The sequence below is a fragment of the Bufo bufo genome, chromosome 9, assembly GCF_905171765.1.
Source record: "Bufo bufo chromosome 9, aBufBuf1.1, whole genome shotgun sequence".
Taxonomy (NCBI): Eukaryota; Metazoa; Chordata; class Amphibia; order Anura; family Bufonidae; genus Bufo; species Bufo bufo.
This window is the reverse complement of record NC_053397.1, coordinates 34,415,696-34,439,683: the sequence shown is the minus strand read 5'-3', so window position 1 is coordinate 34,439,683 and position 23,988 is coordinate 34,415,696. Positions and strand designations below refer to the sequence as shown.

General features: G+C 47.5%; 1 protein-coding gene across 1 annotated transcript in view; it reads right to left on the bottom strand.

The window, feature by feature from the left end:
* LOC120979105 (peroxisomal acyl-coenzyme A oxidase 2-like) overlaps positions 1-23,988 on the bottom strand; it is a 62,387-nt gene that overhangs the window by 24,015 nt on the left and 14,384 nt on the right. Inside the window, exons 3-7 of the mRNA XM_040407647.1 lie at positions 21,218-21,369; positions 19,717-19,824; positions 19,501-19,620; positions 14,343-14,458; positions 5,536-5,708 (exon numbers count right to left, since the gene is read on the bottom strand). Coding sequence (XP_040263581.1) covers positions 5,536-5,708; positions 14,343-14,458; positions 19,501-19,620; positions 19,717-19,824; positions 21,218-21,369 — 669 coding nt within the window. The remainder of the gene's footprint in view (positions 1-5,535; positions 5,709-14,342; positions 14,459-19,500; positions 19,621-19,716; positions 19,825-21,217; positions 21,370-23,988) is intronic.

Genomic DNA, 23,988 nt, shown 5'->3' with positions numbered 1-23,988 from the left:
GAGAAGATAAAAAGGACACACCTCCACCCAACACCAGTGGAAGAAATAAATTGTTCTCCGGAGAGAAGTGATAAGGGATTAAAGACCCTCTTTTTTTTTTTTTTTTTTTTATCTATATTACTTCATATAGACCTGACTGATACTTTATATATTTTTATAAATGTATCCGTATCTATATATGGGGAGGGAACTATCGGGTGCCGTCATGGGTATCGAGAAAAACGATTACCGGTAAGCAATGTTGTTTTCCCCTCACCCATGACGGCACCCAGTGCGAGATAGACTATAAGTAGAGTCTAGGGGGGGGCCACAGCCTGCAGGACCTTCTGCCCAAATGAGGCGTCAGAATGGAGCTGCAACCTATAATGTCTGAGAAAGGTATGTGGGGAACTCCATGTAGCTGCCCTACAAATCTGAGCTAAGGACACGTCAGCTCTTTCAGCCCATGAAGTAGACACTGCCCGAGTAGAATGGGCCCCGAACCCAGAAGGAGGGGAAAGACCCAAGGAGATGTAAGCCTTTGTTATGGCCTTCTTCACCCATCTGGCAATAACCCCGCAGGATGCTTTTTTACCCCTATTCTTCCCTAAAAACTGGACAAGAAGGTTCTCGTCTTTCCTCCATGAAGACGTAACATCCAGGTAAACTAACAAGCATCTTTTAACGTCCAAGCAATGAAAACTTTTTTCCCTGCTATTGGAGGGGTTAGGAAAAAAGGAAGGCAACACAATGTCCTGGCTCCTGTGAAAATCCGAGACAACTTTGGGAAGGAAGGAAGGCAGGGGCCTAATTACTACTTGATTGTCCTGGATGACAGTATATGGTGGATGTGCAGAGAAGGCCTGGATCTCCGAGACCCTCCTAGCAGAGGTGATTGCCAGTAGAAAAGCCATTTTAATGGACAGGATGTCAATTGGGATCTCTAACAAGGGCTCAAATGGCTTATCGGTTAGGGCTGTCAAGACCCTGTTTAAATCCCATGGAGGGGAAAGAGGCCTTACAGAAGGATGGATTCTGGCCGCGGCAGAAAGAAAACGTTTGACCCAAGGATGCATTGCTAACTGATAGTCGAAAAAATAGCTCAAGGCGGATACCTGTACTTTTAGGGTGGAGGCTTTGAGTCCCTTGTCTAAACCTGCCTGCAAGAAGTCTAAAACTTTAGGTATTTCTGGGAGGTTTAAATGGATCAGGGCTAGACCCTAGAAAGGAAGCAAAGATATTCCACACTCTATTATATTTCCTGGCTGTTGTAGCTTTCCTACTGCCTAAAAGGGTGGAAACAACCTTGTTAGAGAGCCCTCTACTCAACCAGATGCCCCTGTCAAACTCCACACTGCCAATTGTAGAATCTCCGGATTGGGGTGGCATACAGGCCCCTGGAGAAGGAGGTCCTCCCTTGGAGGGATCGTCCAGGGGGGGCTTCTGGCTAGATTTAACAGGGTGGAGTACCAGATCCTTTTGGGCCATTTCGGGGCTACCAGGATTATAGAGGCTCCCTCCCTCCGTACCTTCTTCAGTACGTGTGGAATTAGGGAAATAGGTGGGAAGGCATAGCCTCGTTCTCGGCTCCAATCCTGGGCCAGACTGTCCACGGCCGTGGGGTTCTCTGTGTGATTTAAAGAGAAGAACCTCTCTGTCTTCCTGTTCTTCCGGGTAGCGAAGAGGTCTATAGTTGGTGTCCCAAACCTTAAGACAATCTGGGAAAAGACTTCCTCGTTCAGACTCCACTCTGCCTGGCTGAGTTCCACTCGGCTTAAAAAGTCGGCCACCGTGTTCTCTTTTCCCTTTAGATGTATTGCAGATAGGAGCAGGTTCCTGTCTTCTGCTATTTTGAAAATTTCCTGGCAGAGGAAGATTAGGGATGGTATTTTTGTTCCGCCCTGGTGATTTATATAGGCCACTGTTGTTGAATTGTCCGAGTAAAAGACCAGTTTTTTGTTCAAGACATCTGGAACTGCCACCCTTAGAACTCTTTCTACTGCCCTGAGTTCCTTGTAATTTGATGTGCAGGCTTGGGTTCTTAGATCCCATCTTCCCTGCCAATATTTCCCATCTGAATGAGCCCCCCAACCCCACGGACTGGCGTCTGTTGTTATCCGTATGGGTTCTATGAAGGACCAGGGCATCCCTGCCGAAAGATTCTTCTCGGATGTCCACCATAGGAGGGAATACCTTGCTCTGGAGGAGAGATGAAATTTTTCCTCTAGTGTTTGTGGAAGACCATTCCATTTCTTTAAGATATCCCACTGTAACGATCTTGTGTGAATCTGAGCAAACGGCACTGCGGGAATCGTAGCCGTCAGGTGCCCCAATACTGCCATCGCCTTCCTGATGGAACATCGGAAGGAGCGGAAAAGGCTCCAAACATGTTCCTTTGTTGAAACTATTTTCTTCTGAGGAAGGAATGTTTTCTGAGCCCTGGAATCTAGCTGCATCCCTAAAAATACGCAATTTTGAGAGGGGGTTAGGCAAGACTTTTCTCGATTGACCTTCCATCCCAGATCTTTCAGTAGAGAACACACCCGGACAAGATCCGTCTGTAACTGTACCTTCGTCTGGGCTATGAACAAAAAATCGTCCAGATAGGGTACTAACACTATCCTGGACAATCGGAGGAATGCCACCATCTCCGCCACAACCTTTGTAAAAATTCTCGGGGCTTGTGAGACCCCAAACGGGAGGGCCCTGTATTGCAGGTGCAGAAGCTGGCCCTTTACTTGGACTGCCGTTCTCAAATACTTTTGGGAGGAGGGATGAATAGGGATGTGGTAATAAGCATCCTCTAAGTCTATACTTGCCATCCAGCAATCTTTGTATAGCAGGTCTATAGTTGTCTTTATCGTTTCCATCCGGAATCTTTTGTATTTCAGGAACTTGTTTAGTCGTTTTAGATTTAGAATCATTCGAAAGGACCCATTGGGTTTCTTTACTAGAAAGAGTGGGGAGTAATACCCCCTGCCCTCCTCTTCTATGGGAACTTGGCAAACGACTCCTTTGTCCAATAATAACTGAACCTCTGCCTCTAAAACTGTGGATTTTAAGGGATCTTTCGGAGTTGGAGTGTGGGTGAAGAAATTTTGGGGGTAGGAGAGAAACTCCAATCTGACTCCCTCTGCTATCCCTCCCAAAACCCATTTGTTTTGGGTGACCTTTGACCAAGCAGGGAGAAAGGAAGAGAGTCTCCCCCCAACTTGGAGCCCGGCGTCATTGCTGCTTATCTTTTTTATTATCCTGGGATTTGAAAAGAAAGCCGCTAGATTTCCTTTGAAATCGATCTCTCTCTTTCCTATCGTAGGGCTTGCCCCTCTGCCTTCTAAAGCTCTGCTGGGGCCTACGAAAAAAGGGGGGCTTCTGAGGGACAGGAAACCCCCTTTTTTTGTCAGAGGCCTTCTCCAGGATGTCATCTAAAGATGACCCAAATAATCTGTCGCCTTCACACGGAAGGGCACAGAGTCTGGCCTTAGATCCCTGGTCACCCTTCCAGGATCTAAGCCAAATAGCTCTTCTAGCCGCATTTGTCATAGCAGAGGCTCTGGCGGAAAAGCGCATCACATCAGTGGAGGCATCCGTTAAAAAATCAGCTGCTTTAGAGAAGGTGGGGAGAGAAGCTAGGAGCTCTTCTCTAGGTCTTTTTTCTTTAAGATGTGACTCTAGCTGGTCAATCCATAGTCTCAGCGACCGGGAAACCCAGGTGGCTGCGACTGCCGGTCTGAGACAGGCGGCCGATGTCTCCCAAGCCCGTTTAAGATATATGTCCGCTTTCTTATCTAACGGGTCAGAAAGACAACCTAAATCATCAAATGGGAGGGCAGACTTTTTTGCAATTTTGGCGACTGGTGCATCCACCGTAGGGGCCCTATCCCAACTTGAGGACACTTTTTCTTCATAAGGGTATTTTCTTTTAACAGAGGAAGGTATGAAGAACTTTCTGTCAGGATTCTTCCACTCTTTTAATAATCGCCTGCATGCTTTCATGCACAGAAAAAACCCTATGCTTTTTAGGGCCTAATGCCTGGAAGGCCTGATCCGCAACTGATCTGGTCTGCTTAATGTCTTCCAGCTGCATAGTTGCTCGGACCGCTTTTAATAATGGCTGCGTATCCTCAGGGGAAAAGAAGGACTTCCCTGAATATTCCTCGTCCGAGGAATCTGAATTACTGGAATCTAGCTGCCCGGATTCTCTGGCTTCACTATCGGACGAGTCCATTTCCATACTATCACATTCTGTGGCTTTATCCGGGGATCTGGCACGGCCTTTACTGAATGTCTTGAAGGATGCTTTGATTAAGGACCTCATAGATCTTGTAAGGGTCTGGGACTGTTCCGCTACCAGTTTGTCTATACATGCCGTACACAGAGGTTTCTGATAGGATGCAGATAGAGTCGTCTTACAATCTGCACACTCTTTGTGTTTTGACTTGGAAGACGACTTTTTTGGAGGCTTTGGGATCTAAGACAGAAACACCTTATTAGTAAAAAAAAAAGGAACGTTCTCACCATGTGAATTTTTCCTTCCCCATCCTTAGGACCAGTACCGGACTTGCAGGCCTCAAGGGGTCCAGGGGTTCAGCGCGTCCATCAGTAGGCTCCGACATGCTTGCTAGCTGGATCCTACTTCAGCACAAACACACTGTGCCTCCGCTGGCTGCCTGCACCTGCTGCCGCATTTATAGATTTAAAAGACGCGCCTCGGCCCTCACTTCCGGGTCCTGCGCGTCGAGGGAGAAGCCCCGCCCCCCCGACGTCATCGGCCAGCCCTCGAAAGATGGCCCCGCGCATGCGCATAAGCGCTCAGACGCGCGGGCGCCATTCTCAAACTGGGCAAGCCGGCATGGGGAGCCGCCTGAACACGGCCACAGCAGCTCCCCGCAGGACCGGCAGCGAGTGCGGGCGCAGGCAGACTTGTGGGGAGCGGCTTCCGGCACGGCCACAGAACTACCGCTCCCCAGGGATAGGTCTTCCCACGGCATAGCCACAGACCCCCCCCAGCGCTGGTGCTTCTTCTTCTGAGGTATGTCGTGCAGTACTACTGCTGCTTCTCAGGAACTCCCATCTGGAGGACAGGAAACCTGAACTGGTGTTGGGTGGAGGTGTGTCCTTTTTATCTTCTCAGGTTTCCTGTCCTGATGGGAGGTCCTGAGTCGCACTGGGTGCCGTCATGGGTGAGGGGAAACACAACGGAAACAAAAAACGGAACAACGGATCCGTGAAAAACGGATCGCAAAACACTGAAAAAGCCATACGGTCGTGTGCAATAGGCCTTACAGTTCTCTTTCCTAGAGGCCTCAAACAAACCTGCCTAGTTATACAGGGATAGAGAAAGTTGCATTCCAGATATTTGAGAAAGTTGGTTGGCAAACATCGATGTAGGTGTTATGGCGGCCAAATTGTCACTTCTTTGAAAAACAATCATTATTATGAATGGGTGAGTAGAAGAAGTTTAAAAAAAACTTGACAGAAGAAGACAACTGAAAGTCATACACAAGCAGAAGGTTCTTGGTGATATACATGGTCATCGAATGCTGGAGAACATACCCTGGTTTTAGCTCTGACTGGCGTCTCACAGTAGAATATCGGACAGAGATGGTACAGGCTTTCATCAGAGCGTCCAGAACCTCGCGTCGGATCATGTTGCCCCTTATAGCGATCATGGTGAAATAGTTCATCTTGTCAGATCCATGTTTAACATAGGAGCCATCAGGCAGAACCTGTTGCCAAAGAGGTAATCAACATCAACATCTCTACTGTACAGAATTCATGGAAATATCAAGCGCTGGATTATAATACGTTTCTCCTGTTGTACAGCGTGAAAGATGTGGAACGGCACACATGCTGGTGCCATGGTGTCTCTACTGGATAATCCCTTTTCTGGTCTCACAATTTATAAAAAGTTTATTCTCCACACACCTATAGGGCCATGAACACGGCTTGTGAATGGCCCAACTATGCTTATGGGTCGAAACATCACTAGGTATGCGGAGAATAAACCTCTTGAGACGCGTGTGTGGCTGATAACAGATTCTACATGAAGCAGTATCACGAAAAGTACTTTCCTTCTCTCGGGGCTGGGGTGATACGTCCTCGGCTATGTTCACACACAGTCCTTTATTTGCAGTAATAAGGAGATTTTTGTGAAACTCACCTGCAAAATCTTTTTCTCGTAATTTCCATTGGGGGACACAGACCAAGGGTATAGCTTAGAGATATTACTAGGAGGGACACTATGCAAAAAAAGAAGCTCCTCCTCCTCGGGCTATACCCCCAGGCACCTCCAGGAGAACTTCAGTCGTTGCAAAAGCAGTAGGAGAACGGAAAGAAAACACTATGGAAACCATCACACAGCACACCATAAGGCGTAAACCAAAAAAGGGGCAGGAGCTGTGTCCCCCAATGGAAATTACGAGAAAAAGATTTTACAGGTGAGTTTCACAAAAATCTCCTTTTCTCGTTCATTCCATTGGGGGACACAGACCATGGGACGTCCCAAAGCAGTCCATGGGGTGGGAAAAAAGAACAAATCCAACACCGCCAGGAATAAACGTCCAGCAGTCAAACCGGAACCACAGCCTGCAATACCCTGCGCCCAAGAACAGCATCAGCCGAGGCCAGAGAGTGTAACTGATAAAACTTTGTGAATGTAAGGACGACCAAGTGGCCGCCTTACACAACTGGGAAACGGATGCGCAATTGCGTCTAGCCCAGGAAGCTCCCACTGCCCTTGTGGAGTGAGCGGTAATCCGCGACGGCGGAACATGGCCACGAGCGCGATAGGCCGCAGCAATAGCGGAACGGATCCACCGCGCCACGGTGACCTTGGAAGCCGCCAGGCCCTTACGGGACCCTTCAGGAATCACAAAGAGAGAGTCTGAACGCCGGACGGAAGCGGTAGCCCCCAGGTACACCTTCAGAGCCCTGACGACGTCCAGGGAGTGGAGAGCGCATTCCTTGGGGTTCGCCGGAGAAGGACAAAAAGAGGGCAGGACAAGATCCTCGTTAAGGTGGAAGGGAGAAACCACCTTGGGCAAAAAAGAAGGCACCGGTCTGAGCACCACCTTATCCTGGTGAAAGACCAGAAAAGGTTCCCGGCAGGAAAGTGCGGCCAGCTCCGAAAATCGCCTGATGGAGGTTATGGCCACCAGAAAAACGACCTTCCAGGTGAGTAAAGCCAGAGAGAGACCTCCCTCAGAGGTTCAAAAGGCGCCGCCTGAAGGGCGCGCAGAACCAAGTTGAGATCCCAGGGGGGCAAGGGAGGCACATACGGGGGAACAGAATGCGCCACCCCCTGCAGGAAGGTTTTTACAGGTCCCAAAAAGGCAATGGACCTCTGAAAAAAGATAGCCAAAGCAGAAACCTGACCCTTCAAAGAACTGAGCGACAGACCCATGTCGAGGCCGGACTGGAGAAAAGGACAGCACCACTGGGACAGAGAAACGTAGGGGCGGGTAGCCCGATTTCTCACAAAAAAACAGGAAGGCCTTCCAGGTGCGATAATAGATCCGTGAAGAAGCCGGCTTCCGAGCCCTGATCATGGTTCTCCCCACCGCATCAGAGAAGCCTCTCTTCCTCAGGATGGCGGTCTCAACAGCCACGCCGTTAAACGCAGCTGCCGTGAATTCTGGTGGAAGAGCGGCCCCTGAGACAGGAGATCCTCTCTGTCGGGCAGAGGCCACGGAACGTCCGCCAACATACGAGCGACGCTGGAGAACCAGGCGCGGCGAGGCCAATCCGGAGCGACGAGAATGATTGGTATCCCCTCTGCCTCGATCTTGCGCAGCACCTTCGGCAACAGAGGAATCGGAGGGAAGACGTAAAGGAGGCTGAACCGCTGCCATGGAGATACCAGCGCGTCCACCCCGCCCGCCCGTGGGTCTCGAGCGCGGGCTAGATACACCGGCACCTTGTGGTTGAGCCGGGAAGCCATCAAATCTACGTCCGGACGGCCCCATCGGTGGCAGATGTCCTCGAACACCTCCGGATGGAGAGACCACTCTCCCGGATCCACCTTGGTGCGACTCAGAAAATCCGCCGTCCAATTGTCGACTCCCGGGATGTACACTGCCGACAATACTGGAACATGAGACTCTGCCCATAAGAGGATCCTCGCTACTTCCCGCATTACTGCCCGACTGCGGGTCCCTCCCTGATGGTTGACATAAGCCACAGCCATGGCATTGTCCGACTGAACCCGCACCGGGCGAGTTGCAAGGAGAGGAGTCCAATGGGAGAGGGAGTGGAAAATCGCCCTTAATTCCAAAACGTTTATCGGGAGACGGGATTCCTCCGTCGACCAGACACCCTGAACTGTGAGGTTCCGGAGAACACCTCCCCAACCGATGAGGCTGGCGTCGGTGGTGACTATCGTCCAGGAGAACGGAAGGAAGGACTTTCCTGACGATAGGTTCAGGGAAGACTGCCACTAAGGGAGAGACGCTCGAACTTGCCGGGACAGACGAACAGGAGTGTCTAGACCCCGAGGGTTCTTGTTCCAGAGGGCAAGAATCATCTGTTGTAGCGGACGAGTGTGAAATTGGGCGTACGGAATCGCCTCGAAAGAGGAGACCATAAGGCCCAGCACCCGCATGCACTCCCGAATGGTGGGACGTGGAGAGCGTAGAAGGAGCACCACTGCCAGACGAATCTGGGAAGCCTTGGAATCTGGAAGAAACACCCGAGAAATCGAGGTGTCCAAGATCATCCCCAGGAACGAGAGTCTCTGGGAGGGGTGCAGAGAGGACTTGGGGAGATTGATCAGCCACCTGAACCGTTCCAGGGATTGAACCGTGATTCGGACGCTGTCCTCGGCCTGTGGAAGAGACAGAGCTTTTATCAAGATGTCGTCTAGGTATGGTAACAAAGAGATGCCCCTGGTGCGAAGAAGCGCCATGAGTGGCGCCAGAATCTTTGTAAAAACTCGAGGGGCGGTCGCCAACCCAAAAGGTAGGGCGACGAACTGGTAATGACGCCCCCCTATGGCAAAGCGCAGAAAGCGATGGTGGAACTCTGCAATAGGGACGTGCAAGTAGGCGTCTTGAATGTCCACAGACGCGAGAAATCCTCCTGGAAGCAGAGAAGCAATAACGGAGCGAAGGGACTCCCATGCGAAACTTCCGCACCCGTAGAAACTTGTTGAGAAGTTTTAGATCCAAGATCGGACGCACTGACCCCTCCTTCTTTGGAACAACGAACAGGTTTGAGTAAAAACCTGTCCCTTGCTCTTCTGGGGGAACGGGGGAAATGACACCACGGTCCAGAAGAGAGGAGACCGCAAAAAAGAGGTCCGAGGCCCTGGCTGGATCCCCCGGAACGCGAGAAGGGAAAAAACGTTCCGGCGGGCTGGACGCGAACTCCAACTTGTAGCCGGACGTCACCACTTCCAGAGCCCAGGCGTCCTGAACGTGAGCCCTCCAGACCTGTTGAAAGGAGAGCAGAGCAGACGGCCCCCCACCACGAGGAGTGGGGGCACCCCTTCATGCGGAGGGTTTCTTGGGAGCAGGAGGACGGGCTGACTACGCCCAAGGCCGCCAAGAGGGCTGGGGCTTGAAGAAAGGCTTCTTGCGGGAGTCCTGGGATCCCCCTGCTGATGAGGACGACGGCGTCCTGGCAGTGGAGAAGCGACGAAAGGACTGGCCCCGGAAACCTGAAGGCCGAGACCGAAAGGGACGCTTGGTCCTGGGCTGGGGTAGATGAGTGCTCTTGCCCCCAGTTGCGGCAGAAATTAATTCATCTAGTTGAGCCCCAAAGAGCCTGGACCCTTCAAAAGGGAAGGTTAGCGAGGGAACGCTTGGATGAGGCATCAGCATCCCACACCTTCAACCAGACCTCCCTGCGCTGAATGACAGAGAGGGCAGAAATACGGGCAAAGAGGGAGCCGATGTCCATTGAAGCCTCACAGAGATATTTAGAAGCTTGAGACATCTGGATGATAAAATCCAGAGTATCTGCAGAGGCGTCCTGCTCTGACAGATCCTGGTGGTGGCGCTGCAACCACGTCGTAAGGGCTCTGGCGACCCAAGCCGACGCAAAGGCCGGTCGCAGGGAAGCGCCCGCCAGGGAGAAGATGGACTTGGAAAGTGAATCCAAACGTCTGTCCACCGCATCCTGCAGAGAGGAACCGTCTAGGACGGGAAGGGCCGTGTTCTTGGCTAACCTGGCCACCGGAGGATCTACCTTAGGGGAAGAAGTCCACTTTTCCACTGTGTCAGCTGGAAAAGGATAAAGCATATCCATACGCTTGGTGGCCGAAAATTTTTGATTAGGTCGATCCCAAGCTTTTGATATGACCGCAGTGAATTCCTCATGAATAGGGAACACGGCGGACTCCTGTTTCTTGGGTGGAAAAAGGGATAACTCCCGACTAGTGGAGGGAGGAGAATCCCCTTGTATATTAAAAGTGTCCCGGACAGCTACCACCAACTCGGTTACCATGGTGGAAAGCTTAGGCAGGGGTTCCCGCTCCGTGACTTCGTCCGATTCGGACAATTCCCCATCGGATTTGCGCTCCCTGAGAGGGGGAGAGTCAACCGGGCACAGAGGGCATGCCTCAAGGCGAGGCGGAGTCATCCGAGGAGGAATGCTGCCGCTCACGCTGCCTTTTAGAAGTCAGACGCCCTCTGTGAGAGTCACTGAGAGGGGATGGAGTGGTGGATGCCACTGGAGTAGTAGCCGCCATGCGCTCCATGAAGGACATGGCTGCCTTGGCAGCTAAGGCCAGATCAGCTGCCGCATTAGACATGGCGGAGGCCCAGGCGGGTACCGCTGGTTCCGCAGGGGCAGAGGGAGGACCGGGCTGAGCAAGAGAAGGAGGCTGATCCTGTCCAGGAGCAGGGCATGAGTCACAGGAACCAGTGACAGAAAAAGGCCTAAGGCATATCTTACATGACTCCAGTGGAGCCTGAGAGGAAGCCTTGGAAGGCTTAGGGGCCCTGGGTTTAGGCATGATGGATTCCAAAAAATAGATTTCCTACCAGGTTGCTGCAATTCCTACCACCCAGGCAACAGCAGAAGTCTCCAGTCACCGAGAACTGAGGAGCTGCACGGCCGCAATCCAGCAAAGTCTCCGGCGTAAGGAGAGACAGAGCGGGACGCCGAAGCTCCGCCCCCTTGAACGCGTCATTGCGGCGCGAAATAAGCGCGCGGGCGATTTAAAATACACCCCTTCGCCTGGTACGGCGCAGCGGGGGTTAATATATGAAGGAGCGGTCCAGTGGGGAGCTGCAAAGAGCGCAGCGGCCGCTGTCTAAGTGAATAGAAATACACCATCTGCAGAGGCGTCCTGCCTCTGCCGATATCAAGTTGCCGTTGAGCTGTAGGCAGGTAGGGAAGGCATATATCCGTAGGCAGGAATCACCAGCCCTACCCAGAAGGCCCCCTCCCATAGTAAAAAAAAGCCCTCAGCAGGTCCTTTTCTAGCTCACCCAGGCGGCCTCAGAGTGCCAGACAAACGACATGAAGATGGGGGGGGAGAGAGGAGGGAGATTGAAGCAGGCATTAATTATCTGCTCAGCATGCTCCCTCGATGTCCAGACCAGCAGGGATTCACCTCTTCAGACATCTGACTCCAAAGGAGGGCAGTGCTCTGGTGGAGGGTAGGCAGCAGGTGTCCCAGCAGCTGGTGGGATGCCAGAGCTTACATGTCGAGCCTGGATCCACTTTTCTTCTGTGGGGGAATGGGAGGTAGCCAGGAACCTTCAGAAGACCGTGGCAGACACTCCACAGGAGCCAGGAAAGCGCAATGCTGACCTGCGTCCCCATCTGAAAACAGAAAATAACAAACAGGAGAAGAATAAGCGTCAACCTCCTTGAACGGACACTAAGCAAAGACTGAAGTTCTCCTGGAGGTGCCTGGGGGTATAGCCCGAGGAGGAGGAGCTTCTTTTTTTGCATAGTGTCCCTCCTAGTAATATCTCTAAGCTATACCCATGGTCTGTGTCCCCCAATGGAATGAACGAGAAATACTATTCACATGTTTCATCATAGCTGACATTGTGAGGTCCCGGCCTTCCCGATGTCTGTTCCTGCCCTACACCATCTACTGCTGGGGCATCACATACTATGTAGAACCTCGTGACCGGCCCCATGTAGGACATTCTCCTTGGTATTGCAGGCACAGCCACCATCAGCGTGGTAATGGGGAATATTTGTATCTTCACTTTTGAGTATCTAATTTATGATATCGATTAAATCTCTATCCATCCAGCATCAGACTGATGTCCCTTGGGCCCACCAAAGGAAATTATTCTGAGGGCCCAAACCTCTGTTTATACAGGACCTTTAAGGCCCTGTTTAATTAGGGGTCCATTATTGTCAAAACATGAGCCCACCAAAAGGATTTTCTGGTACTCTGCTGGGCCAAATAAACCCTGTACCCATCTAATATCTGTCTATCGACTCATCTTTTCACTGGGTTCTCAGTCGTTCGCTGCCTTGTATAGTTATTTACATCCCACGTTACATTATCATATCTGCTCCACCAGATTGGTGACATGGCTCCCTGTCTTTCCTGGGCTGGACATTAAGGATCTCTTAAATATAATGGATTACATCCCTAAAAACACTCCCATCAGCCAGAAAGATGGAAATGGTTCTCCAAGCTTTTCAGAGATGTGACCTGTCAGAGGTTTTAAGATGGCCATTTACCCCTCAGACTCTTGTCTTTGCTGTGGGTCTCCACAAGCAGATATCACTCATTGTCTGTGGTCTTGTGGGATAATTCAACCTTTCTGGTCAAGGGTCACGAGACTTTACCAAAACACACTTAAAAGGGGTTTAACAAAATTTTGTTTTACCGATGACCTATCCTCTAATTGTTGGCGATTGGACACCTGGGACCCCCACTGATCAGATGTTTGAGAAGGCACTGGAGCTCGCAGTAGCGCTGCGGCCTTCTCTAAACTCGCCAAGCACAGCGCTGTACATAGTATAGTGGCCGTGCGTGGCATTGCAGCTCAGGCCCACTCACTTCTACTGGTCATAAAGAACTTTAGGTCAAAATGTTTTTTCATATATGAAAGCCATTCTCTCACACCCCATTCAGAATAAAGTCAAAGATCACTTCACATACACTACATGGTACCTGAAATACAGGGTGATCCCCTTTGTATGTTACATGGCACCACTTATGGAAGGAGCAGCTGCGGACTCACAGACTTTCCCCCTTCCTTCCCTTTTTTTGTAACGCTGCTTGTTCTCTGTATTAATGTGAACACCGAGGACAGTGTTGCCTGTTGTGTTCGATCACTGCTCCCGACTCTTGTCCAAGTCTCAGATTACCCGTGCCATTTTCTTTGAGGACCTTGTGTTGCCCTGTTACTGCTGCTCATCCACAGCCCATATCTTTACCCACTTGAACTTTTAACATCTGCCTTTCCCTAGACAGCTTACCTAAATATGGCTCGTGGGTCGGAGCCTCGGACAGGTAACCTACATAATAGATTATGTTGCCCCTTTTTGATGGTTTAGTTTCGAAGAAATTTATGAAAATTTGAATAAATACATTTTGAAAAAACTTCTGTTAAAATCTACTGTTATCCACCTACCTACCATCTACCTCTTTCTTTATGCATCTATCTACCATTTATCTTATCCACCCTACTGTGAATTAAATGCAGAGAATTTGCAAATAAATTATGCAGAAGATACAAAAAAAAAAAAATCTGCTGAACGTACATTATGTGACACAGTGGTGACCCTTATGTAAGCAGAAGATGCGCATGTGATCCTTAAACAAGGTGTCACCCATGGGTTGCAGAAGTTTTAATAAGTCTCAAGTGACAGAAGTAGACAAACACCGGATGCGACTACTCCGCCCAGGACCGCCTGACTACAGTGTGTGCACAGGTTCTCTCTCTTAGATGCTTGAGAAAGTGTATTACAGCCAAAGGCAGGTTCCCACGGTGAGAGATCCACGACCCTTAGATTTCTGCTGTGGATTTTCAGTTTATATGCTGCAGTTGCGACCATGGATTTCAATAAGGCTAAAGATGGCTGCTGATCGCGGTTTCCATGCCAAAAATTAACATGCACACCACTGTATATCTAGAACAGCAGGGTTTAACTGTCCTGTAGGCAACATGTGGCCGTACCGTGGGGCCAATATACGATTTGTTGGCGCCATAATGAGGTATGATACACAGATGTCAACAGACAAGGACTAAACAAGATCGGGCATAATGCTGGCAAAAAAAAAAAGTGCATAAATCTGCACTATTTATCAAGGTTTTGGTGCATTTATGTGGCTTTTGGTGCATCTTTTTAGTTTTTTGTAACAACCCCATGGAAATCTATGGGAAAACCACTATACACAAGGGACCCGATGACTTACAAGATATATAAGCAAGTGTTACCTGTGAATATCTGCTTAACATGTTTTCCTTAGGGATGCGAATATTTCTCATTATGAGGAATCCATTGTCAAGGTTCTCAAAGGACATCTTAGGTCCAATGTCCCCGACAGTTATTCCTGAAAAGAGGTAAATTATCTGCTCTGTTATAGACCGAAATTGAATATCAAGCCTCTGTCAGCAGGATCGACCCTATTAAACTAGCCATAATGCCTGGTAGTGATGACTTTGCTGATTTGGCAGAAATAACGGCTTTCAAAATAGGCTAATTAGGGCTTACATTCCCCAAGGGCTGGCCCTACCCACTGCAGCTTAGCTCCTCTGCTTCCCTGGACAGTCCCCCCCCCCCCCCTCCACCTGGAAGCCTCGCCATTTAATCTATTGGCGGGGGGTGCGTCCGGGGAAGCAAAGCAGAAGAGCTTAGCTGCACCAAGTGGCTTGGGCCAGGCCTTGGTGCACTTTGTCACTAATTTGCATATTTTTTAAATTAGCATTTATTTCTCTTATATGCAGCAATGGATCGGGGAAAAAAGGCATATTGACAGTCAGCTGGGGTTGATCCTGCTTACAGATACTCTTTAAAGAAACTGGTCAAGTAAAGAAACTGGTCAAGTTAAAAATATATGTATAAGTATATATGGAAGGAACAAGGGGTTGTCATTGATGGTCGGTACGTGTCACCGAGGTTCCTGGCCTCGGTGAGGTAAGAGCCGGTTTTTCTCAAAGTGTCAGTTTTGCAGATTTCAGTCTGACACTTCAGCTGTCTTAGTATGGCTGCAAAGCTAACCCGGGACGGCTCTTATTGGGAGTAGTCAAAGTGATGGGTGGGTGGCTACTCCCCACGTTCCAGGCCAGGTCTTGGTTTGGGATATAAAACACAGGCAGCACTGTCAGGTGGTGTGGATGACTCCTCTCTGACAGTGGAGTGCTGCCAGTCTCTGTGTTGGGGCCGGGAATAAGGTCTGTTATCTTGTTTGTGTGAAAGCACGTGGATTCTGCTTTATAAAAGGAATTCTGCGTTACTGCCTGGTAAAGGAACACCAGAATCAAGGTGACAGTTTTTTCTTGGAACTGATATTTTTTCTCACTTACTTTGGCCTCATGCACACGACCGTTGTTTTATTCCGTGTCCGTTGCGCCTTTTTTCGTGATTTTCTGCAGACCCATTGAAAATGGGTCCGTTGAAAACTCTGCTAATGCACCGTTTGCCATCCGCGTCTGTGATCCGTGGTTCCAGTCCGTAAAAAAAAATATAACCTGTCCTATTTTCGCGGAAAACGGTTTGCGGCCCCATTCAAGTCAATGGGACCGCAAAAAAAACGCGGAGGCACACAAGATTGTCATCCGCGTGTCTGTTTTTTTCCTATCATTTGCATGGCAAACCTGTCTTAGACTTGTTTTTTTACATTCCTTTATGTTTGGTGGTGCTCCAAAAATAAAGGAAGACACACAGAAACAAAAACGGATCACGGAACCCAACAACGGTCGTGAACTGTTTAAGTTAAAGACTTTGTGATTGCCTCTATCCTGCATCCGCTAAACTGCCTACCAGAGCGAGATAGAGAATATATATATATATATATATATATATATATATATACACACACACATACATATATACATATACACACACACACACACACACACACACCAAGGCGACATTTCTTACTTGTGACTGCTACCATTTTCTTTTACAAGAAACTTTCAACTTCATTATAGGTTTCTTTAAAGGGATTCTGTCATGAGATTTGAGCCCTATAAGCTAAACATATGGCCAGGTCCGTACTAATAACATGAATCCTAAACTGCCCTTATTAAACCTCCTTGTGGCTCTATTAGCCCAAAAAACTGTTTTTTTATAAGCTGTCACTCACCTACCTAAGGTGCCCGCCCGCACCCTTCGCCGTCTGGTGCCCAGCGCCGCCTTCCTCACCTCAGCCCCGCCTCCGCAATCCTCCCGTCCCTCTGCTAGATCCGGCGCCTGCGCACTAGGCTCAGCCTGATGCGCCGCGGACTCCTGGCAGCGGCTTCGTTGAGCAAAGTGCGCATGCGCCGCCTGATGCGCATGCGCACTTTGCTCAACGAAGCCGCTGCCAGGAGTCCGCGGCGCATCAGGCTGAGCCTAGTGCGCAGGATCTAGCAGAGGGACGGGAGGATTGCGGAGGCGGGGCTGAGGTGAGGAAGGCGGCGCTGGGCACCAGACGGCGAAGGGTGCGGGCGGGCACCCTGGGTTAACGCAAAACCCCTTGGGCACCTTAGGTAGGTGAGTGACAGCTTATAAAAAACAGTTTTTTGGGCTAATAGAGCCACAAGCAGGTTTAATAAGGGCAGTTTAGGATTCATGTTATTAGTACGGACCTGGCCATATGTTTAGCTTATAGGGCTCAAATCTCATGACAGAATCCCTTTAAGCAAATGCTTTCATTCTATAAGAAATAATTCTTGTCTTAGATCTCAGCATTGTGCTGTTCTTCTGTTATTCCTCCTGGAAATGTATGACTTCACTAACAACTGGGTGCTACTATCCCGTGGGGTGTGTCCCTCCACAGTTTGGCACTGTCAGCTCTCATTGGTCAGTGCTATTGTGTAGGAATACACCCCTTTGACAATGGGAAAAGTAAAAAAAAAAAAAAAATAATAGGCTGTTAATTCATGCATATGTTGCCTGCAAAAATGACAGAGGAAGTTCTAGGAGGTAGCTCTGGAATTATTTTATGGTGAGATGGAGTCCAAGACTTTTATCTGCATTAGATGAAATGGACAACCTGTCCTTTACCTGCTATTCGGGGAACGAAGGATTAGGCATATTGGATTTCATTATGCCCTATCATTTATTCCATGCATATGGGGGAGCCATGACAGATATCTGTAGGCCGGCAGTTATCTCAGCTTTATAGCCAGGTTTACATCGGTCAGGGTGAATCCAACTGTGAACCAGACCAAAGTGCCCAAAATCAGTGTCCAACCTCACTTTTGACCGAATAAACTTGAATACATGTTTTAAAGGCTATGTACTGTACACCTTTGGGGGCAATTTGTTTTTATTAGTGCATTGCACTCCTTATGAGCGAAGAATAATTTTTTTCAATTAGTCTTTATTAAAAATATGGAGTTATTTTCTCTGTACAGAGCTGAGATGCTCTACTACACTGCGTGCAGAATTATTAGGCAAATGAGTATTTTGACCACATCATCCTCTTTATGCATGTTGTCTTACTCCAAGCTGTATAGGCTCGAAAGCCTACTACCAATTAAGCATATTAGGTGATGTGCATCTCTGTAATGAGAAGGGGTGTGGTCTAATGACATCAACACCCTATATTAGGTGTGCATAATTATCCTTTCCTTTGGCAAAATGGGTCAAAAGAAGGACTTGACAGGCTCAGAAAAGTCAAAAATAGTGAGATATCTTGCAGAGGGATGCAGCACTCTTAAAATTGCAAAGCTTCTGAAGCGCGATCATCGAACAATCAAGCGTTTCATTCAAAATAGTCAACAGGGTCGCAAGAAGCGTGTGGAAAAACCAAGGCGCAGAATAACTGCCCATGAACTGAGAAAAGTCAAGCGTGCAGCTGCCAAGATGCCACTTGCCACCAGTTTAGCCATATTTCAGAGCTGCAACATCACTGGAGTGCCCAAAAGCACAAGGTGTGCAATACTCAGAGACATGGCCAAGGTAAGAAAGGCTGAAAGACGACCACCACTGAACAAGACACACAAGCTGAAACGTCAAGACTGGGCCAAGAAATATCTCAAGACTGATTTTTCTAAGGTTTTATGGACTGATGAAATGAGAGTGAGTCTTGATGGGCCAGATGGATGGGCCCGTGGCTGGATTGGTAAAGGGCAGAGAGCTCCAGTCCGACTCAGACGCCAGCAAGGTGGAGGTGGAGTACTGGTTTGGGCTGGTATCAAAGATGAGCTTGTGGGGCCTTTTCGGGTTGAGGATGGAGTCAAGCTCAATCCCAGTCCTACTGCCAGTTTCTGGAAGACACCTTCTTCAAGCAGTGGTACAGGAAGAAGTCTGCATCCTTCAAGAAAAACATGATTTTCATGCAGGACAATGCTCCATCACACGCGTCCAAGTACTCCACAGCGTGGCTGGCAAGAAAGGGTATAAAATAAGAAAATCTAATCACATGGCCTCCTTGTTCACCTGATCTGAACCCCATTAAGAACCTGTGGTCCATCATCAAATGTGAGATTTACAAGGAGGGAAAACAGTACACCTCTCTGAACAGTGTCTGGGAGGCTGTGGTTGCTGCTGCACGCAATGTTGATGGTGAACAGATCAAAACACTGACAGAATCCATGGATGGCAGGCTTTTGAGTGTCCTTGCAAAGAAAGGTGGCTATATTGGTCACTGATTTGTTTTTGAATGTCAGAAATGTATATTTGTGAATGTTGAGATGTTATATTGGTTTCACTGGTAAAAATAAATAATTGAAATGGGTATATATTTGTTTTTTGTTAAGTTGCCTAATAATTATGCACAGTAATAGTCACCTGCACACACAGATATCCCCCTAAAATAGCTAAAACTAAAAACAAACTAAAAACTACTTCCAAAAATATTCAGCTTTGATATTAATGAGTTTTTTGGGTTCATTGAGAACATGGTTGTTGTTCAATAATAAAATTAATCCTCAAAAATACAACTTGCCTAATAATTCTGCACTCCCTGTAGCAGGATCTGAATTTTCTCTCTGCTCTGTCAGGCAGGGAGCTGATGGGCTCCTTATCTCTGCTCTCAGACATTATAAACACTCAAAGCTCAATCCTTATCTTACTGATAAGAATGTGGCTTAAATAAGTGTTTATGACCTCTTAGATGACCGGCACAAAGTGAAAGTAGGATGCACACAGCTAGAAAAACAGTTACCCTTTGTGACAGAATGGCTCAATATTTTTTAATAAAGAGCTATTCTATTGAAAAAGTGATTTTCAGCCCCAAAGGCGTAAAATACAATCATAAAAATTTAATTAAAAAAAATAAAATAAAAAAAAAATAAAAAATTGTCCTCAAAAGGTGTACATAGCATTTAAGAAGAGGGACTGTTATAGCAGCAAATAACTTTTGGAAATTAGATCTTGGATAAGCTTACACAGTGCATGGGTCATGTTCAGGTGTCCACGTACAAACAGTCTAGTGATTGTTACCTGGGAGTGGAGAGTGGTCCTCAAGACTTCGGACCTGGACTATGAACGGATGCATGCCGTATTTCTTTCCGTTGCTATATAGCTGAGCTAGGACCACAGCATGAGTGCTGGTTTTTCCTACTGCACATATCAAAAATAACAGGACATTATGTCACGTTTTATAATATATCAAAAATTGGAGCGCAAAATAGTTAAAAAATTATAATAATGACTTACAATCTCCCGGCCACCATTTTGTTGCTGTAATCTGGGGAGTGTCTATTATAAATTCCTGGGTGGAAGGGTCAAACGTGGCCGTGGTCTCTAAACCCCGCAAATATGATCCTGCAAAGGCATAAAATATGCAGACGGTTAGACCATGTGGCAAATGTACTCCAGTAGCAGTGTCCCTATACAGAATGAGTGCGCCGATCAGTCTGGGGCTCAATTTTCAGTGCCATATCTATGTGTAGTACAAAGGCGTTTTGTAGTACCTATACAGAAATACCATAAAGTACAGGTCAGATACACCATAGCAGTGCCACATACAGCCATATGTAAAAGGTGCAAACACTTTTCCTGTATAACCAGGGGATTTGCCATCCACAATATGCAAGCTGAATGGGGGAGAAATGATCGCAATAATGATCATAGTAATGATCAGGACAAATGATTGTAGTAATGATTATTCCTCCCCAATCACTTTTCTTCAGGGTATGTGAAAAGCACCTTTAATACGAGCGAGATCGATGATATACAAGTCAGCACTCGTTTTAAAGAGGCTTTTTTAACACTGCCTCAAGCAAAGTGAATAGGGGAGAAATCATCATTATTACGATCATTCGTCCTCCATCCAGCTTGTATATTGTTTGCAGTAAATCCCTTGGTTATACAGGTTGATGTACCACCGCATGAAAGATACAGTCACCTGACAAACATCACCCTGTACAACCAGGGGATTTGCTGCCAGCTATATGCAAGATGAATGAGGGATAAATGATCATTTTTACGATTATTCCTCCCCATTTGCCTTTCTTCAGGGTATGTGAAAAGCCCCTTGAAAACGAGTGCTGATCGATGATCTACAAGTTGATTGGCACTCATTTTAAAGAGGCTTTGCACACAGCCTGATGCAAGGTAAATAGGGGAGGAATGATCATTATTATGATCATTCTTCCGCCGTGCCTTGCAGCACTGGCGTCCTAAGTTCGAATCTGACCAAGGACAACATCTTCATGGAGTTTGTATGTTCTCCTCGTGTTTGTGTGGGTTTTCTCCGGGTTCTCTGGTTTCCCCCCACACTCCAAAGACATACTGATAGTGAACTTAGATTGTGAGTCCCATTGGGGACAGCATGATGTTCATGTCTGTAAAGCACTGCCGAATATGTCAGCGCTATATAAGTGCGTATAATAATTAAATAAAAATTTAGCTTGCATATTGCCGACAATATGCAAGCTGAATGGGGGACGAATGATCGTAATAATGATCATTCCGCTCCCATTCCCTTTGCATCAGGTTGACTGTGTGAAATGCCCCTTAAAACAAACGCCAATTGACTTGTATATGATTGATTGCTGCTTGTTCATTGCTTCCTGGTGTAAAAAGAGCCTAGCACATATCGATTGTGATTTAATTACTGTATGTCAAGCACATGACAAATTCAGCTCTGCTACATGTGCAGAGAAATTATTTCTAGGATCTAACATCAGCTAGATTGCAAAGAATAACGACTTACCATGTCCTAGTTCAGTCTGTGCGTAGGTTCCTAAGATTTTATAATTTTGTGCGAGGGGCAACCACTTAGCAACTTGCTCATCTGAGCCCAGGGCCCTGATCGAATTCACAAACAAATTATGTATATTAAGAGCAATTTCTCCTCCTAGTGCCCTGAAATCAGAAGATCAGAATAAACGGAATCAGTAAACAAGGCTGGAATCGTAGGTAACAGGAGACGTCTCGCACCAGCACAGGCTCAACATTGTAAACTTTTTTTGTTAGTTTTTTTTTCTTTTCTAATTTAAGGGGAGACTCCATCTTCAGTTATTTTCTGACATTACAATTAATCCTGATCATTCGGAAAGCCTCATGAAAAAGTATACTGTGTCTAACCGGCCTGATCAGAGAGGTCACAGCACCTGCTTTTACTTATTATGTAGCGATTTTAAGTTACATGATCTTTTCTTCTCCATTTAGGTCTAAAGCTAGGTTTTGAAGTCTGTGGGTTTCCGGTTTTGGAATAGCAGTGCATTGTGGGAACTTATTGCCCCTACACCTTCAAGAGCGGTTGACTCCCTCCTCCATACACATGCATGTTCTCCCACCTCCCTTATCCTTTTGGACGAGCATGCATGGGTTTTCAAAGAAGCTGCTGCCAGACACCTCTAACCAAAGAATAGGGCGTTAACATGCAGTTTGCCCGATCCCACATCATATTTTGGGGGACAGTTGGGAGGTCCCCATACATTAACTAGTGGTCTAGCCCCACCCAAAATCGGCACGTTTGGCAGGCCACAATCTAATGTGCATAGGGCCTTAAAGGGGTTGTCCAGCTTTCAAGCACTTTTGGGCAGCCCCTCACCAATGTGTTTGCGTTCCAGTCCCAGCTTGTAAACTTATGAACAGACAGGGCTCACATGTGCTGCTGCAGCCAATGACTGGTTGCAGTGGTCATGAGTCACCCAAGCGGCAGTTACTGGCTGCAGCGGCGCATGTGACCCAGTCCAGTTCAGAGTTTAACGAGCTGGGACCAGATGAACACAGTGGTTTACTAAAGGAGCTGGAACTAAGTGGTGGGGAGCAGGTAAGTACGCCTCCCTCCACAGGTCCAGCAGGAAAGGGGTTTCGCTGCCGAAAAGTGTGTAAAAGCTGGCCAACCCCTTTAAGCTGCTACCTGTTTGACAATTTAAAAAAACAGCAGTGTAAATTAGAGAATTAAATGATATAAATAAAAAAATATTTTATTACATTTATGTCTATATCAATTGGTAATGAGGTGAAAGGAGGCCATGTTTTTCAAATGTGTAACACCCCAGAGTGGCATTATCACCTTTTACGCCTTTCCACTATCTTCTATGGTTGACAAAACATCATTCTATGCATTTTTCTCCTGATCCTGCAAATGTGTGTGTATTCATTTCTATGTAACTGTTACGTTTATATGTAATGTACCTGGTTCACCAGCAGATGGCGGCAGTAATGGCAGAGCTAGTTTACCTGGAATGGAGCTTTTCTTTCCATTCTAGCTCTCTCTTTAGAGGAAGGAGTTTAGTTAGTGAAAGTCAGTCTAGCCTCCCCTTCTAGGGGAGAGGTGGTGTTGAGAGGACCCCCTGCAAGAGGGAGGTTGTGCTGCAGAGAGCACATCCCTTCTGGGCGAGCCCTGCCTAGGCCAGCAGAGCATCATCAGCTCTGCTGGAACAAGAGAAAAAAGCCTCAGAGAAGCCAGGAGGAAAGGTTCCCTGGATAAAGATAAAGAAAGAGTGAGAGTACAGCAAGTTAAGTACAGCAGAAAGGAAAAGTTTCTATTTAATCCTGACAGCACAGCAGAGCTAGAGAGCAGTTGATGTAGCAGTGCCAAGTGTGTTTGCCTGCCAGAATTCATGCCAAAGCTTGCTGGTGACCAAGATAAAGTTGGAAGATTGTTGCCTGACACAAGTTTATTCAAGTAAAGCTGCTGTTCAACGTCATATCAAGTCTGGACTCCATTTCTTTAATTATTCCTTCACCAACTATTCATCTTAGTTGCCCGGCTGCGGATGACCACGCCTGGGGTTCCAGTGTATCCAGGTCGGAGCACCGTGACAAGTGCACAGCCACACCTAAAGGGACATTATAGGTAACCCTTACACCAGTCTGGCATTCCTACACCTGGGTATCACTATCTCCATCTACTTAGGGGGACTCAGTCCCTCGTTGCTGAAATGCAACTGGCGTCACGACAAACTCTTAACAACTCATAACACCTTAAAAAGGACCCCCACCGGTGTGTTCCCCGTGGTTACTGCAAATGCAAAAACTGTGAAATGGCGCCCTTCCTTTATAATGCCGCAAAATTCACACCAAATGGTCCGATTTGCTGTGTAGTTGAACACCCCTATTAGGGTCTATGAGAAAAAAAACGCATCACATCACCTGCACAAGAAATTGACGTGCCACAGATTTTAAAAGCTGCACTGGAGGTCAATTTCCGCACGTACGCAATACGCAACGTGTAAATGGAATTTTGAAAAAAATAAATAAAAAATAAATCGCATCAACTTTTCTGGTACTGTATTATGATCTCCGCGTGAAAATCTGTGCAGAAAATCCATTGTGCGTGTATACATACCCTAAAGCTGTCACTGCTGAGGCCAGTCATTGGCGCGTGTGACCCTATCCGTGCAGAAGCCGATAGGCAGGGACCAGAGTGGCGGATAGCAGGTGCCTATAGATCTTTTCACATGTACCGCTGTCGGGTGGGATTAATTTTTCAAAAAAATCCAGCGCAACTAATTTTTTTAATTAGATTTG